Here is an 18,432-nt window from a genome sequence, read left to right as displayed (position 1 = left end):
CGTTTTACATTTGCACCTTATTGCTATATTAGACTTTTTATATATTTGCACTCCTCCCACTTTGTATTGCAACTGCTGCACAGCACTTTTCTTCTGGATTAATAAAGTTTGATCTTATTAATAAAGAAACTCAAACAGCTGTAACTGCACCCAGTGTGTTTGATTATGATTATTATGATTATATCTCATCTACCTTTGACTGCTTGACTCTGTTGTGTATTTGTTATTTGAGCGTGTTCGTGCCTGTGTGTCTGAGCGTGCATGAGAGAGAGAGAGAGAGAGAGAGTGATAGAGCGACATTGACAATGACTGGAGGAAACAGGAGTGAGTGACGACGGTACGGCAGAGAGAGAGAGAGAGAGAGAGAGAGAGAGAGAGAGAGGAAGCGACGCGGATGACACGCACATACACACCCTCTCTCTCTCTCACATACAGAGGAGAGGAGGACAGTGAAGAAGAAGAGGAGACAGAGAGAAGAAGAAGAAGAAGAAGAAGAAGAAGAGGAGGCGAGGGGAAGAAAGCGCAGAGAGAGAGAGAGAGAGAGAGAAGGAGGAGGAGAGATGCCCGCTGGACAAATGGATGTGATTTTCCCCGAGCTGTCCGAGCCTCTCTAAGACATCATGGGCTGCATAGGATCCCGGACCATCGGTGAGCGCACACCGCTTCATATGCTGCCATGTGGAGGGATGGAGGGATGGAGAGCATTAGAGGAATGTGTGTCTGTGCGTCTTTTGCAGGGCGGAGATGTTGAGAAAAGGGTCAGAAGAAGAGAAACACTTTTAGAATAAGCCTACAGGGAGTTGCAGCGCTTCTCTCTCGGTACCAGAAGGACTGTCGGCTTTTAGGGTGTAGTGTCTGGATTAGTTTACTACAGGGGTTACAGCTCAGCGCGCGCGCGCGTGTGTGTGTGTGTGTGTGAGTGTGTGTGTTGGAGCGGGGACGCGGAGGGGAGAGGCGGGACAGACAGGCAGCAGGATGTGAGCGGAATAACATGCGGCTTGACGTCCTCCTGTCCACATGGATGACACCGGGCAGTGTGTGTGTGAGAGAGAGAGAGAGAGAGAGAGAGAGAGAGAGAGAGAGAGACCTCCGCCTTGACATAAAACTAAGGTCATTGCATGCTGGGTGTCTGAGAAGATCCCCCTCTCCTCTCTCTCCTCCTCTCCTCCCTCCTCTCCATCCTCACCTCTCCTCTCTCTCCTCCTCTCCTCCCTCTCCTCCATCCTCATCTCCCTGTCCTCTTCTCCTCCCTCCTCTCCATCCTCACCTCTCCTCTCTCTTGTCTCTCGCTACTGTGCGTCATGCAGCGACGTAATAAATTGAAGACGCAGGCAGTGCACACCGGGTTTCACACACACACACACACACACACGCACGCACGCACGCACGCACGCACACACACACACACACACACACACACACACACACACACACACTCACAGGAGGCTCTGGGCATGGCACAGAACCGGCTGTGTGTAACTCAGGTGTGAGTCAGAACCGGCTCAGTGTAACTCAGGTGTGAGTGTGAACGCTCTGCACATGTAGGTCAATTCTGCAAAGTCAACGGTGCCGGCAGCGGAACACGCGACTCTGTGCTATTCTTGTGAGGACCGACATTGACATCATTGGGAACAGGCCTACATGTACTTGGTGTTTGTGTTGACTTATGTACTTATTTGAAATATAATAATTTGCAATAATAAATGTCAGTTTTATTGGTTTAGCTGCAGTGACAGCGCCCCCTACATCAGCCAACTCCAGGGTGGAGTGAACTTTAGGTACTAGGACTGACTCAGACTACTAGACTGCTGATTTGATTGATGCAATATCAGTGTGGGTGGCCACTAAAATAGTTGGTAATATCACTTAAGTTCCATCCAGTCAGTTAACCAGCCTCTCCACATGTCAAAGTGTTCTTGAGCAAGACACCAAACCCCAAATTGGCCAGCGCCTCGGTAGCTCGTTGCTATCGGTGTGAACGAGATGGAAACATTAAGGTCTTTGGATAGAAGCATTTTATATAAATGCTGTCTATTTACTGCATTTAGCATCAAACAATATGCTCCGATCATAACATGTCAAACTGCAGCCCAACAGGCAACAACAGCTGTCAGTGTGTCAGTGTGCTGACTTGACTATGACTTGCCCCAAACTGCATGTGATTATCATAAAGTGGGCATGTCTGTAAAGGGGAGACTCGTGGGTACCCATAGAACCCATTTACATTCACTGATCTGGAGGTCAGAGGTCAATGGACCCCTTTGAAAATGGACATGACAATTTTTTCCTCGCCAACAGTTAGCGTAAATTTGGAGCGTTATTTAGACTCCTTCAGTATGACATGATTGGTACCAATGGATTCTTCAGGTTCTCTAGTTTCATATGATACCAGGATCTTCACTGTAGCTTTAGAACTGAGCCGCTACAACCTCCAAAAGATTGATTGCATTAATACGTCAAAGAAATTAGTGGCGTTAAAACAGATTTGCCTTAATGGCGTTATTATCGTGTCAACTTTGACAGCCCTTGTGCTAACATTAGCAAGTTCGGCTAACTAGTTTCCACTTTCCAAGTAAAATACAAACTTGAACAATGGGTCCTCACAACTGTTGAATGTTGTAAATGGACAGATGTCGTAAACTGCTAACAGTAACTTTCATAACCAATGATATTGGAGAAAAAAACCCACATGTATCAACACTCGTAGGCCTTACTGAGCTATGAGGCTGTAGGCTATACAGCACCAAAGTTAGCAGTGTAGGCTGTCAAACATCAGTTAACCGCTGCCGCCCAGAGGCCTGAAGCTGAGACGCTGTTTCTGCAAATTAAGCCCCTTTCCCACTGGACAAAAAAACACTAATGGCCACATCTGGCTTTTGTTTTTAGTGGGAAAGATTACAATCAGCATTAATTCCCGGGACAAATGACTGCAGTAGTCACAGGTATTTATCGGCTCCAGTTACCGGGTGGACACCGTCATTTTTGCCCCTTCTCTGGCGCGATGCTATGTAATGTGCGTTGAAGTGATGCTCTCGTCACAGCCACCAGACTCCATTCAGACAACAGTCATTTTACCACGATAGTCGAACCACATTTCATTCAAACTCAATTGAAACAAAATAAAGCTCACCAAAACTGTCCTTCCACTGTTCCAACAATCACCAACTCTGGTTTGAGAGTTTGAAAGAGATAGTGAATAAGTACCAGATATAAAAAAAGAAGTAACCACTGTAACATTTTCACTCTTTACTAACCCTGCTTCCGGTGCCACAGCAGGAAAAAACTCAAAAGCTCAGTGCAACGGCACCAGCATGCTGGCTTTGGGAAAGGAGCCTATCTCCTATTTTTAGTGTGTTTTCCTGTTTAAAAACCTGCATAAACGTTGGTGGGAATAAGGTATATGTCCAAAAACTGTTCTATCCTATATTGAAAATTGGAAAATTGCTCATGATAGCTGCAGCATCATTGTGGTTTATATTCCTCCGTATAAAAAGTGAGAATTAAAATTGACAATTGACGAATGCAGACCCACACACATTGTACCTCCCTCCGTCTTTTAAACGCTCCATCAAAGCCTCATCAGCTTCTTTATGAGAACAAATAGAGGCTGCTGGGGGAGAATAAATAAAGGGAGGGAACATTTGACCTTTGATTGTCATTGAGCCGGGCGGGCGGACGGAGAGGGATCAGGGGAGGGACGGCGGTGGTTGGTGAGGAATGATAAGGACGGGGAGAGAGTGGAGGGTTTTTGTGCTTTTTGGTTTCATAAGTGGGTGTGTTCCCCTTTGTGTTCCTCCTCTCATCTTATCTCCTCTGGCTGTCTCTCCCTCCCTTCCTCTCCGTCTCTCTCTCCATTATTTGCGGTGTCAGAAGTAGATCAAAGCACATTAAGCTAGCTGTGTGCCGGGCACGTTATCTCACTCCGGCTGATATTCTCATTTTTGTAAACGTGTTCTCCAGACGCCGCGAGGAGTGAGCTGAGAGCGAGGTCGACTGAATCTGCAGCAACGCTTCAGGTTTTTCTTATAAATCAGGACTGAACACAGGGGAGACGGAGCAATAAAGTGTGCTGTTGTTCAAGGAGGGCAAAGTCAGAAAAACAATGCAGGTTGCAAAACATCTGACTATTGCATGGGATCATTGTTGCTGTTGTTTTGCTTCTGCAGTATCTGAAACTTAACAATGTGATTCGGTCTGTTTCCAGTTGTTGTGTTTTTAGTTCCAGTCTGTTGGAAAGAATAGAAGAATAGGAACTGGATAGTTTGCACAGCACAATTAGCAATAGCCCCCTACAGAAACTAATAGGAAAAGCTCATCACTAAGCCCTTAGAGATGAGGACATAAAACAAGTTGTATGGGTGGATTTGATGTAACCTTGATCAGGGACACAGTGGCAGCATTGTTGAGACGACTGCATTGAAGAACTGAAGGAAAACAACTGTATTCTAGTGAGGTGCTGGCTCGCAGGACATCAAAGACAGGAGGGGAAAGCTGCTACCTTCAGGATAAAAACATTGATATGAACATTGTTATCTTAGTTTTTTATTGACTCTCTGTCTTAAAGAGAAACTTGAAACAACTACTCACGCACACACAGAAACAGCCCTCCTACCTCTAATATCTGCTGCCCCTTTGGTTAAGGCCTGGTGAAGTGTAGGGAAGAATCTGCATCATGGCTTAAAGAAAATAACATTGTCTTTTGGTAGGATACAGAATGTGTACCCTGTAGGGATGTCCACAATTAACCGTTTAACCTTAACCGACATTAAGCATTTTACCCGATTAACGCTATCGGTTAAAACGGTTAAAAGAAATGTTAATAATTAACTCAAAAGCTGAGCGGCTCAGAGGAGCGGCTCGTCTCTTTAAGGAGAAAAGCTGGTCCACCTTAACAGCCCACCTTAAGAGGCGGAGTTGCAGGATACAGGAAGTCGGCTCTGGTCTCTCCAGCTCGCTTGAGCGGAGTGGAGGAGTTGTAGTTTTGTAGCATTTATTCACCAACAAATAAACTGAACACACACTGCTACACCTACGTTCACAATTAGAACACCACCAACACACACACACGGTCTGTTGGAAACTCAATAAAGCTACGCAGACTACGTGTGCGGTGGCGAACACGAAGCCTCCGGCAATGCTAGAGCTGCTAACGTAGCACAAACACACACACTGTTGGACACTCGCTAAAGTTACACCGGGCAGACACACAGCTGACAACCTGCTAAACTAAACTAAATGTGCGGTGGAGACTTTTACTGGGAAAGTGGCTGCATGTCCGTGACACTACACGCAGCATCGTAACTGCTAAATTAACGCTCCCGGACGGTGAACTGGAGACAGTGAACGCAGCATCGTAACTGCTAAGTTAACGCTCCCGGACGGTGAACTGGAGACAGTGAACGCAGCATCGTAGCTGCTAAGTTAACGCTCCTGGACGGTGAACTGGAGACTCACGTCAACTAATATCTGTTGTGCTCCTGCAGCTGGTACGAGGCACAAATATTGTCGGTTAACGGTTAATAATCGGTTAACGAGGGTCGGTTATCGGTTAAGAACATTTTTCAAAATGAGCATCCCTAGTACCCTGATCTATGAGGTTGAATTCAAACACTTTGTACGCTCAACTATCCAACCCCGACCTCCTCCTTTACACCAAATTCACACAAGGAGCGGCGAGCCACACTTCGGGTGTAACGATACGTTTTTACAACGATACACTACGATACGCTATGATTTCCATGGTTCCGATACGATTCAGGACGATATTTGGCTCATCTAGAGCGATACAATACGATTCAATAATTTGAAATCGATACAGTAACTTTTTTTGCCAAAAACTCAATCAGTGTGATTATAAATATGTGATACTGGACAGAGCAGGTCAGGATTCCTCAAAGGTTTTCTTGTAAGGGAATCAGGGATAAATTAATTATGGATATAAACAAGTAAACAACGATTAATGGCAAATACATACACCTTTTATTAGAAAATAATAAAAAGTGCAACTGCAGGACCTGCTGATTCAGTTCTCAAGATACAAGGCAGAGCAATATTTAACACAAAATATAATAAACCAACTTCTATTCAAGTTCAATGAACAGTGGTTTAACCTGCTGCTTCTGTCATCATTTTCAATAGAAACCGTAGATCAATAATACAGAGATCAACCACTGATAGTGATCAAACAGCTGATAGTGATCAAACAGCTGATAGTGATCAAACAGCTGATAGTGATCAAACAGCTGATAGTGATCAAACAGCTTGGGACACTAATCAATCCTATACAAATGTCTAAAAACTACGTTAGCTGGCGGAGCTGGCAAGCTGGCACATGTCTGGAGAGTGAACCGGAGTAATGTTTAACATTTCTTTACTAATAAAAGTGCAAAAACCACTTTCATATGACGTTTGTCGTCCTTAAATACAATGTGCAAATCCTTAGTATCCATACAATCGATTTTATATCGATATACATCCCCCGTGAAGGACAACTTGCTGAGTACCTATCGATGTAGTTGGATTGTAGGAATATAAATCGATACATCGATGTAGTAGATGAATCGTTACGCCCCTATTCATCGCAATAATTACTTTTACGGGAGAAAGGTTTACTGATTGGCTGCAGATCCTCTCTGGCTGCACTTCACTGCTAAAAGTTAAACCTTCCCCAACTTTTGTTTTGGCTGCATTTTGCTGCAGAATTAAACGGCAGCAGCTCGCTGAGCACGGGAGCGGCTGCTGTAGCTTTTCATAGACATTGCATAGCAGCCCGCTGCACTTCGCTGCTGCTCTGGTGTGAATTTGGTGTTAAAGTATTATGTAAAAGTATTCACTGTGACATCACATTACTTCCTCCTTCAGCATGGAACATAAACACAGGTTGTTTTCAGCTGTTGGCCAATGCTTAAGTTCACAGTGAACCGACTCTATTTATCTGACTATGAAGCAGATTTTCTATGACGCTCCACTACAGTCGCAGTAAACACGTGCTTAACGCTGTGAATTCAAACAAAAACACTTGCTTAGGTTCAGGCAACAAAACCACTTAGTTAGATTCAGGAAAACACATCATGGTTTGACTTAAAATGACTACGTTTGTAAAGTGAAAGTGAAACTTAAGTTGAGAACACAAAGACAAACAACGCATTGTTAGTTTCACACGGGACACAAACAGCGGCCTCCTGGATGAAAGCCCAGTGTTTGTTGGACCCATCCACCTCACCTTCCACCCACCCTGTGTGTTTTTTTCACTCTTTAAACTACGCCACCAAATCTTAAAGTCTTTCACCAAAAAGTAACTGCTTCATCAGTGTACTGGAATACAGAGCCAAAACAGTAAAACATAAACCTGCTCTAGTGCTTTCTGACTACCCATTAAACACTTAATACATCAAAATGAATACGAAATATGGAACATGGGTCAGGATGTCCTTTTAAGTTCATAAAATCAGAAGGCAATAACCAAAACATATTTTTGCATTTAATCCTGCTTATAATTTATTTTGCTGAGATCAAATATTCATATATAAATGTAACAAATGTCCTTAATGGGCCCCTGTAGACTGTTATTGTTTCTCCACACCCAACCTGACAAAAAGAGCTCCGTCAGATACTTGACAAAAGACCAATTAGGTTTTTTTATGGGTTTAACGATTTGGTGGTGTGGAGGTGTGGTAAAAGAAATAATCAAAATAATAATGCAGAGGATAGGGCACATTCTTTCTACTTAATTCAGAGTGAAAATAATGGTTTATATTCAGAAGACAAACAGCGTGAAGAGGTAAAGAGTATTGCCAGTGTGCAGCCAGCATGGCAACAAAAAGAGAAAAAGGTGGAAGATGGACTCGTTGGGGAGAGAGAAGGCGATAGAGCACCATCATCTTCAGTAAGAGGGACTTGTTAAGTGTTTTACCAAAATCAATAGACTGTTTTATAGTTCAATAAAACCTCCTTCCACAGTTAGAGGAGCAGAATGCCTCTAAAAATCAGTAGAAGTATTGAACCAAAGTGTCGCGAGGATCAAGAGTGATGTAGCCCCCCCCACCACCCCTCCAATTTACCGCCTGCAGAATATTCCCCGCTGCGTTTCTTGCGAGGAGCATCTATTCTTATATTTGGCCCGAGTGAGAGCGGCTGCTGCTAAAAGTAGATGCGGGGTAAAAGAGGGAGGTCAATGAGAGACGGCGGGAGGAGAGGGAAGGGAAAATGTTACAGTAAATATGGGTCAACAGCTCTCTGTCTCCTTGTGCTTCTTATTCTCTCATTCACATCTCACCCTTGACTTTATGCGAGCGAATCAAATGTGAAATGAAAGGAACAAAGTCTTCTCTCTGTGGAGAATAATACAATGAATTAGAAAACAATCAACAAAACCAACTGTTTGATTTGTTTTGTCCTCCAGTTGGCTGTGTTACCTCAGTGGTTCTGCAGCACCGTCATGGTTTGGTCTCTCAGTGCTGGATTGTTTCCTTCAGCTGTGTGTGGAGTGCCATTTAACCAAAGCATCACCGCCTGCCATTACACTCAATTATCCTCCAGCTACAGTAGAGCTGATGTGTAGCCGTCATCACTCAGACGGCAGGACAGGCACACAGAGAGGCATCTCTCTATAGGTACAGTACATCTCTATGATTCACTATCAGGGCGAGGAAGACGAGGACTTCCGCAGCTGACAGAGCTTCCTGTTCTCACTCCCGACTCGTCAAATAGAGAGGCAAAGTCCCTCCGCTTCTGGTGGACCACCATGGGACCTTATTTCAGTAGAAATATGGACAGTAATCAATGGAGAGAGACAAATATTCTTTTGATCCGGTTTGAATTGCACCATGAATCACACAGATGATGCCTGTCAATTTAAAGCATCATTTTACAAGTCCAGAAAGTCTCAGTTTGTCGTAGTATCATTTAGTTTAGTATGAAAGAGCTCAGTGAACTACATCTCTCGTCTCACACAATACACGTCACCAACACTAGCTAGCTAGCTAACTTAGCTATGTTCCACACACAAATAAAAATGTTATCTTACCTGTGTCTTAACCAGCGACTCCTGTTCTTTTTGTCAGCCGGGAAGAGAAAGAACGAGTACGACGCACACAATAATCGTAGCTTCAGAGAGAGAGAGATGTCACTTGCGCGACTTTTGGGTGTGTAGTCTTTCGAAATGATGTATTTTCATACTCTTATAATTCAACAGTTTTACAACAAACTGCGACTTTCTTGACTTGCAAAATTATGTTTTAAACTGACAGCGCAATTAAAACGGGTTCAAAATAATAATAAATAATCAAACCTCTCTAAACCGATGCTTGGTCAGTGCTGATACCGATGCACCGAGGCACCCTTTAGCGTCTGTATGCATTATAAAGCCTTAATTATAGTGGCTAAATCATTAAAAAAGCCAACATGTTTCAACCACTGTAGGTCTTTGTCAGGGTATTTTAACAAACTTTATTTAGCCAAAATAATGTTGTTTTTTTAATATTTCCTTCCTCGTTGTTGGTGTTGTTGGTGTCTAGGTTGCCTTCCTATTTATACGGTTCTTTTCCCTGTTTTCCATGAGCACCCGACATGTATTTGATCTACGGTTGAGAACACAGAGCAACCAGTTCTCTCTTTGTCTCCTAGTTGACTTATTTTACCTTAGTTTTGTTGTTTAACTTCTGTACTCTACTAACGCCAGCTACGTAACAAACAGTTACAAAATGTATTTATTTGAACTCAAACCACAATCTTTTCCTCGACCTAACCAAGTAGTTTTGTTGCGTAACTAAACCTGCGCTGGAAGTTTATTTTGAAAAGAGACTGCATGCATGTATCAAGCAAAAACTGCATGTTTCCTGTGAACACAGAAGCATATTTTGAAAAGTGGTGATATTTGACAAGCTGGGAGTGATAACGTGTTGCACAGAAGCTTGTAATAAAACACAACTGCAGAAGAAGATCGAGGCGTTTGAGGTGCTTAAAGGCTGTTCACATCCGCTGTGTGAGAGATCTTCTCAGCCCAGTCTAGACTGCCTAAACACGTATATCTGTTCAACACCTCTCAGAATTCCACATATCAGGGAACTTAAAGAATTCACAGCGTTTGGTGTAACATCTGTGAGACATCATTAGACCAAATGAGGTAATTTCAGTCTTGAAAGGGAACAATTACTACAAAGCTCCTACACATCAGATAGTCTTATAAACAGGTGTGTCGGATCAATACTGACTGTGAATGAAACCACTAAATCCTGCACACACTCCATCACTTGGACTCATTTATCTGGTTGGTCTGAATGTGAGAGGAGTTTTGGGGTTATTTCACAGTCTTAACAGAGGGAAATGACCAAATTACTTTCAAGTATTTATGGATGAATTGATGTTGGACTTATTTACTGAAAGTAACTGAGGTATAGGTGGCATTCAGATGAAGCCAGTTGGGTCATCGGCCACTGTAGTTTAGCCTGGTATAGGAGCTAAAGGCAGCTTAAAGGTACGTTAGGTCACCGTTAGAGAGTGGTGTCAGCTGTCAGAGGGCTCAGCAGATTCATGACAGGTTTCATGATGAGTCAAAACATCATTTAACATCAACACTGGGACTCCACATTTTACTTTGTATTAATAACCATTCTGCAACAGAATTAACTTGAATTTGAAAAACAACATGTCAGAATTAGAGTTCAGTTTTGACTTTAGAAACATCAGATGATATATAAAAAAGAAATCCTAATCATATCCTCTGTTATGATCTCACCCCTACAACTAGAATTAGGAGTAGAGCGGACATTCAAATTAACGTAGCAGGATGGTCAGCGCGGCCATTTTTATGTGTACCGTTGCTGTAGCGACCGTTGTAGGCTCATGTCACAAACTCACTGAGGTGAGGTTTTGAAGTAACAAATAGGGATGCTAATTTGGAATTTAAAAAAAAAAAAATTCCGATAATCGACCCTTGTTTACCGATCATTAACCGTTAACCGACAACATTAGTGCGTCGCATGCAGCGGTGCGCCAGCTGAAGTGTATGAGCACAACAGACAACTGAGTCTCCAGTTCACCGTCAGGAGAGTTACTGTAGCAGCCACGGTGCTGCGTTCACTGTCTCCAGTTCACCGTCAGGAGAGCTACTGTAGCAGCCACGGTGCTGCGTTCACTGTCTCCAGTTCACCGGCAGGAGAGCTACTGTAGCAGCCACGGTGCTGCGTTCACTGTCTCCAGTTCACCGTCAGGAGAGCTACTGTAGCAGCCACGGTGCTGCGTTCACTTTCTCCAGTTCACCGTCAGGAGAGTTACTGTAGCAGCCACGGTGCTGCGTGTAGTGTCGAGGACACATGAAGCCACTTCCCCTGTAAGTCTCCACCGTTTAGTGTAGTTGCGAGGTTAGTTGTGTGTCTGCCCGGCATAACGTTAGCGAGTGTCCGACAGACCGTGTCTGTTTGGTTTGTGCTCCGTTCACAGTTGTAGCGTTGCTGGTGGCTTCGTGCCCGCCGTTGTCACACACATAGGGCCGACCGTCGGCTTGGTGTGCCTTTACAAGCATACAGTCTTTTCAAAATAAACTCACCGTCTTCACAGGAAACAACTTGGTTAGGTTTAAGAAAAGATGGTGGTTTGGGTTAAAATAACTTTGGAGAGGCGTTATTTACGTACAGAAGTTGCATGACAAATAAATCAACGCTGACTTCTGGTTTCACACGGGACACGAATGCCGGTCTCCTGGTGAAAATCTGGTGTTCTTTGACACACCCATCCACCCCGACCTCCTCCCTACGTGGTTTGTTGCTCATTATACTTCCTGGTTCACGATTACGTGGAATATATACGTATTGATTTCATGGGATAAATAAAAATTACAGACCATTCATTTTCGTAGGTATAGATACAAACTGTGTATGAGAACAGCCTGAAAGGGGCGCTAAGCGTGTTATTTGATTTGAAGTGGGAGTCTGATAGCTGACCAGTGACTTGTAGTTTGTGGTTAAATGTCTACATGTAGGGAAAGTGACTGAGAACACCTCTGTGTCATTGTTGAATCAACATGTTGGAGGTGTTTTTGCCGTCCCACTCTTTCCTCAATCTGCCGTCATCAGAGACTCTGAAAGCCTGAGCCTTTTTGTCTGGAAGAACAGCTTCCAGCAGTGAACTGCTTTCACTCCCGACAGATCTCCCTCCAGATCCGAGCCGGTGGCTGACGATGAGCAGAGCAGCGTGGAGGTTGTTTGAGGCCGCGTGTCTCCTTCGCTGCTGCTGCTGCTGCTCGTTTGTTTTGCAGTCATTGTGCTGATGTGGTGAGGAGCAGCTGGAGTTGGACGCTGTGAAACAGAGAATCACACGTGAGGACAGGGTTTCATTCAACATCTAAACATCTGTTTGTTGTGCTTTAAAAAGAGAGATGCAGTCCTCTATGAAACACAGTGTAAAAAAGCACAAGGTCAAACAGTGAAGCACAGTGGGACTGCTTTCTAATAGCAGGTGTTATCACTTCACAGTCAAAGCCTTGTGAATCTCCTGAGCATTACAAAAACAAACTGGGCTTCCTAGTGTTTGCTTCTATTTACTCAACACTTCAAATTTATAGTAGAGTGTTTTACTACCGTCAAAACAAGCAGACTAAACATCCAGTCTAGGTAATCTACCGTCAAAACAAGCAGACTAAACATCCAGTCTAGGTAATCTACCGTCAAAACAAGCAGACTAAACATCCAGTCTAGGTAATCTACCGTCAAAACAAGCAGACTAAACATTCAGTCTAGGTAATCTACCGTCAAAACAAGCAGACTAAACATCCAGTCCAGGTAATCTACAGTAGACACTCAACAGAAATGATATGCTTCCACTAAATAAATCATTCATCATTGTAACTGCATTAAAGTCAAAAGCATAATTGATTAAACATTTCTACTTAATGTCATCAAATCAATCAATATTTTTACATTAACAATCAATCAAATGACTATGAAATGTGTGGCTTGTAGTGATGAACCCACAGAGAGTTTCCCTCAGCACCAAACAGCAGACAAAGTTAGCGACTAGCTGGTGAACACACAGTAGCTAGAAAGAAAGTAAAGGACGAGTGAATATTTGATTTACATTCGTCAGGTGGATGTAAAAATGAATGGATATGTTTGTTCATATATGGTGGATAAATAAATAGTAGGGGTGTCCCCAAAATAGAGGTTACATAGTTGAATCTGACTGGTCAAGTCTCGCCTATCGTTGACTGATCCAGCTCATTAAGCCCCCTCTGTTTAAAGGACCAGGTTGGAACATTTTGGGGGATTTATGAGCAGAAATGCAATATATTATTCATAACGATGTTTTCATCAGTGTATAATCCCCTGAAACTAAGAATCTTTGTGTTTCCGTTAGCTTAGAATGAGCCTTCATATCGCCATAGGGAGCGGGTCCTCTTCATGGAGTCCTCCATGTTTCTACAGTAGCCCAGAACGGACAAACCAAACTCTGGCTCTACAAAGATACTTTCATGTTTTTACGTTACCTGAAGGCCACCGTAGTTCTCCGACACGCTTGTGAAACAGCGGTAATGTGAGCCACAGAGTGCAAAACCGTGATACCGCCAGCCGCCATCTGACTTCTGTTGCTTCTTAAGTAGTGTTATTATGGTATGGATGGCCTCTGAGCGAGGCAACCGGCATGACCACTTTTTTGCACTCGGCGACTCACGTTACCGCAGTCTTGGAAGGGGAGGAGTGAGCGGAGGGGTGTTCAGTTGGTTGCAATCTGCAACCACACCGCTAGATGCCACTGTCCCTTTAAGCTTTATGTATCTATAGAAAAATAGCAAAAAGAACCAAATGATTGGCCGAGAAACACGTGACTATAGCTTAGCTGTTATTTGTGTAGATGCGGTGCTGTCCAGAGGACTGAAACGGAGCGACAGACATGGTTTCAGCCTGTTTGCTTTTCGTGGTTGTGATTTTGGAGAGGTTTGCCTCTGTCAAATTATTGTGTTTTTTGCATTCTCTGTATGTTTATGGACAGATATTGGTGCTGAAATGTGGAGATAAGCCTGGTGTTCACACATTGTCCTGTGTGCAGAGGAGGCCTATATAACTATACCTTAAGCCAAGGAGTGGCTTTATGGTTTTCTCTTATTTGGCGTGAGAGTCAGTTTGAGGCTCAACACACACAGCAACACACGATCAGTTTGTAGTTGTCAGCTGAATTACAGCTAACGTCAGTTCATTGGCTGTTTGTACTTCTGTCTTGCTCACAAGTTACTTAGTTTATAGCAGAGAGAGGACATGAAAGGCTTAGCCTTATATTTAGGATTCAGTGCAGTGATACTGTATCTTATGTTATTTTCTGAAACAGCTCCACGTTTCAGCCTTAACACTATAGGACCACCATAGCCCATGCCATTTAACGTTGTGGTTCCAAAATTTTAATTATTTTGTCATTTCCCTCCTGCCGTGAACTTTCCTAAATACCTATTCTACACATGCCTGTATTGTTATAATGATAGAATAACATTTAGAAAACCAAATAGATGGATATTTGGAGTTTTTTTTTTTTTCATGACAAAAGCCCCCTTTAGTCGCCAGGAGTAGATGCACTTATAATCACACTAAAGTATGTAAGTCTACAGTATTCATCATATCATACAGCATCTGTAAAATATCAGATATTAAAGTGAAAATAATCACACTTTTTGTCTAACTGTAGAAGTTGTGTCCTGTGTGTGCACTAAACGATATATAATTAGGGCTGTACTGAATAGTTTGAAGCTTCAAAGCTTCATTCATAATGTTGACATTAAAATTTTTATTATTATCATCAGTTGTGTAAAGTTTGTAATCATTTTAACAATTATACTTTTTCTTATTTTACCGCAGAAGCTTTCTAAAAAGCTACCTGTGAAAATAAAAAAGAACTGAGGGATTTAGTCACCTCTGAGTGGAAATCATGAATATTTTGTTCACGTTTCAACCCTGAAGCCTTTAATTAACAGATTTCCTGCTTCAGCATGGTCATTATACAGCGTTGGATGGCTCAATGAGCAGTAATATTGCTACCGAGGTTAGCTGCTCAACCGCAATTTACATGCTCATAGTACTGAACGCTGCATTAGACAAAAAGATTTAATGACACGTAAATAGAAAAACTATTATGTTGTTCTTTCAATGACAATCAGCTGTACAGATTTACTGTCATGGAGATGAATAATGAAATCTATACATTTTACAGACATTTGTTTGTCAATGTTTGTGCCATCTGAGATGTAATCTCATCCATTAGTCTGTAAGTGAAGTCGTGTTTTGGCTTCAGTGTTTCAGTTGGCAGGAAACAGCGACAGAGAGTAAAGAACAGACTCCCAGTCTGGCAGACAGCAGCTCCGTTTCCACATAAATAAACACAGGTTGGACGATGCAAGTCGCATCTGATGTGACACTTGGCCTGTACAGTCATCTGTGAATGCAACGCCATCACAGCGGAGTCCTGCCACGTTTTATTTTTAGCCAAATCGATTCAGGCCAGTAATGGAAAAAGAAGGTGATTCTTCCTCCAGGCTTGTCTTTTTCTGAGTGTCTCGTTTCCCGTCGTCCCCTCTAAATTTACATTACAATGGCTCCACAGCCACGACTCCAGGTTCTCTACGTGGAAGCCTGGAGCTGCCGTGCCACATGAATTTTTTGTAGGTATGTGACAAGCAGCTTGGAGAGTAACTAAGAGCTGCACTGGGCAATTTCACAATATTCTAAACGGCACTAAGAGGTAACTGCAAGGTGATGTCAGTAAACTGCACACAGCTAATGTTTACCGTCTCAACTGGTCTGTGTTGCTTTATACAAATAAAAAAGGAGTTTTGATTTAATCTCAGGAGGTAAACTGAGCGATTCTCAGTTACTTTGGATGAAACTCTGTTCTGTGTTGCAGCAGCAATTTGTGATTTAGCCTCCAAAGATGATTTCTATACAAGATTTATACATCTAAATTGACATGCATGTAAATGAGGGCAGAGTGTTGGCTTCAGCGACCACAACTGTCCTCACACACTTGTTAATTAATTGTCTTAACCCACTTACTGTCTCCAAGGTCATGGGGGTAAGGGGGGGAAGGGAGGGGGCTGGAGTCTGTCCCAGCACACATTGTCCTTTTATAAAAACCTTTATCAACATGAGCACTAAAGCTTCGATAGCACAGCAGTGTCTCGCTCGGTCAAACAGTCCGGTCTGTCTCTCACCTACTACCATCGACAAGGAGACTCGCTCACAGGAAAGGATTCGTTTTTGGTGTGAATAGCGCCACAATATTCACATTAATAAAGCACGTTTGACATTTTTTGCTAACGTTAAACACTTCACTGCTCCGTTGTGTTTGTTCTTCTCTGTCAGGTGTGTTTGAGGTATCAGCTTACACAGGAAAACCCTCCTTCCTCCTCAACTCCACAGTATTGACCGTTACCTCTGCTGACGGACCGACTGACGGATGCCCTGAGTACTAAGTGGTGTGTGTGAAGAAAAACACACATACTCACATGCATGGACACACTTTTGTAGATGGATTGTGTGATCTTGCCAGCAAGTCAGAGGGTGACGGATGCAAGGAGTGAGGCGACTGGTCAATAATTTGATTGACGGGTGGCCACGAGCATCTCGGACCTGAAGGGCAGAGAGAGAAAAATCTGTTCAATATCCAATAGTTTCACAATGTGAAAATCCATTTCTCTTATTAAAGAAACAAATATGAGCAGACTATACTCTCCATCGCCGATACAGTCTTTGCACCAGAGTTTGTAGCCTGGCTGCAGGGATCTGATCCTATTCATCCTCAAAAGAATTAGGGGTCTTTCATATGTTGCGTCTAAAAACGTGGAAAACGCCAGCCGTGCCGCTTTCATCCTTTTATCCAAGATGTTTGGGAGGTTGTGCTCCTGTCACATCTGGCGTTACTAAGCAACCAAAACCTGCGCTGCGATGACAACGATGATTAAGTTACAGTAATTTAGCATTTAGCCTCACTGACTAAATTAGACAAAGTCCAAACAAAGAGAAATGACCAAACAAAGGGAAATGGGTTTCCAGCACATAGTAGCTTTACTGCTCCATTTGTCATCTTCAGTCTGGCTGACCTTTCAACCGGATGTTGTGACGTCTTCGGACAGAAAAGGGGAAGCAAGTAAAATAGTCCGTGGGACAGATGGTCCCTGCACTAAAATGATTAACTTCTCCTCCATATATTTGTGGCAGCTGCCAATTCTCTGGTGTTTGCTGTTGTTTCCCTTTTCCCTGGTGTTTTTTTGGTTGAGTTGCTGAGTGATTAGAGGGTTATTCAGTTCACCTGTTGCGCAGGGTGTGGGGACTGGCTCTTAAATGATAGTTGAGAGCAGCTTGGTGCATTCCCCTCTTGGCCAATCAGGGTGTAACAACGCCCTTTCTGTAGGGCTTAAAAGAGGAGGGAAACTGCACACCCAGTGTCATTCTGATCTCTCCTTCACTCAATGCAACATGTATTATCAGCTTTACCAGAAACTCTGGTCTGTTTTGGGCCCTTTTGGGATTCTGTGATCTTTGTGTTTTGTTTGTTGAGAGTGTTGACTCCTAGTTGGGGAAACAAGTTAAGTGCCAACCAATTGGGTTACCTGCACTGGGACGTTTAGGTACTATTTGTGCAGCGATCTGGCTTGCCTTACAATAGCCTAACGCCTGCAGGCTGTATTTTTGTATCCTATTCATTTGTTGATTTTCAATGAAACCCTTTATACCCATTTCTTTTAGTGTATTTTATTTGGGAAAACTTTAAAGGAGGGTGAAGGGAAAACCACAAACCAATATTTCAGTTTCCTTAATTGTTTGTTAATATAGAGGCATTTGTTCATTATTGAAGAGGCATTTGTTCATTATTATTAGTAAGAAGGCATTTTATTTTATATTATTATGTGGATGGGAACTGTTTTTCAGTCTTCTGACTGAACAACTAAAGTCTGGGGAACTCAGTACCGCCACATATTTACTGTAGGCTGATATTTATGGAAGAAAGTAAAGATCCGACGGGTGTGATTGGTTGTTCCTCGTCACATGATATGTGGTGTGCGTTGCTGCATTCCAGAAGTTGAACTATTTTCATGTCGGGTCGCAACCTAAGGGGCCGTACTAGGGATGTCCATAATTAACCGTTTAACCGTTAACCGACATTAAGCATTTTAACCGATTAACGCTATCGGATAAAACGGTTAAAAGAAATGTTAATAATTAACTCAAAAGCTGAGCGGCTCAGAGGAGCGGCTCGTCTCTTTAAGGAGAAAAGCTGGTCCACCTTAACAATCCACCTTAAGAGGCGGAGCCGGAGTTGTAGGATACAGGAAGTCGGCTCCGGTCTCTGACTCGCTTGAGTGGAGTGGAGGAGTTGTAGTTTCGTAGCATTTATTCACCGACAAATAAACTGTCCACACACTGCTACACCTACGATCACAACTAGAACACCACCAAC

At 43.0% G+C, this 18,432-nt stretch overlaps 1 protein-coding gene across 9 annotated transcripts in view; it reads left to right on the top strand.

Moving 5' to 3' along the window:
* The first annotated feature begins 373 nt into the window (after window positions 1–373).
* Window positions 374–18,432, top strand: part of LOC141754510 (uncharacterized) — an 86,383-nt gene continuing 68,324 nt past the window's right edge. For 6 of the 9 annotated variants that reach the window (XM_074613610.1, XM_074613607.1, XM_074613611.1 and 3 more), the window contains exon 1: window positions 479–648. In XM_074613610.1, coding sequence (XP_074469711.1) covers window positions 621–648 — 28 coding nt within the window. In that variant the 5' untranslated portion in view covers window positions 479–620. Of the gene's footprint in view, window positions 649–18,432 lie in introns of all 9 variants that reach the window. The other 3 variants (XM_074613605.1, XM_074613604.1, XM_074613612.1) reach the window with 3 other exon arrangements.

Source organism: Sebastes fasciatus, chromosome 17 (genome assembly GCF_043250625.1).
Source record: "Sebastes fasciatus isolate fSebFas1 chromosome 17, fSebFas1.pri, whole genome shotgun sequence".
Lineage (NCBI taxonomy): Eukaryota > Metazoa > Chordata > Actinopteri > Perciformes > Sebastidae > Sebastes > Sebastes fasciatus.
The sequence above is the reverse complement of the archived record's forward strand: the minus strand, read 5'-3'. Positions and strand labels throughout refer to the sequence as shown.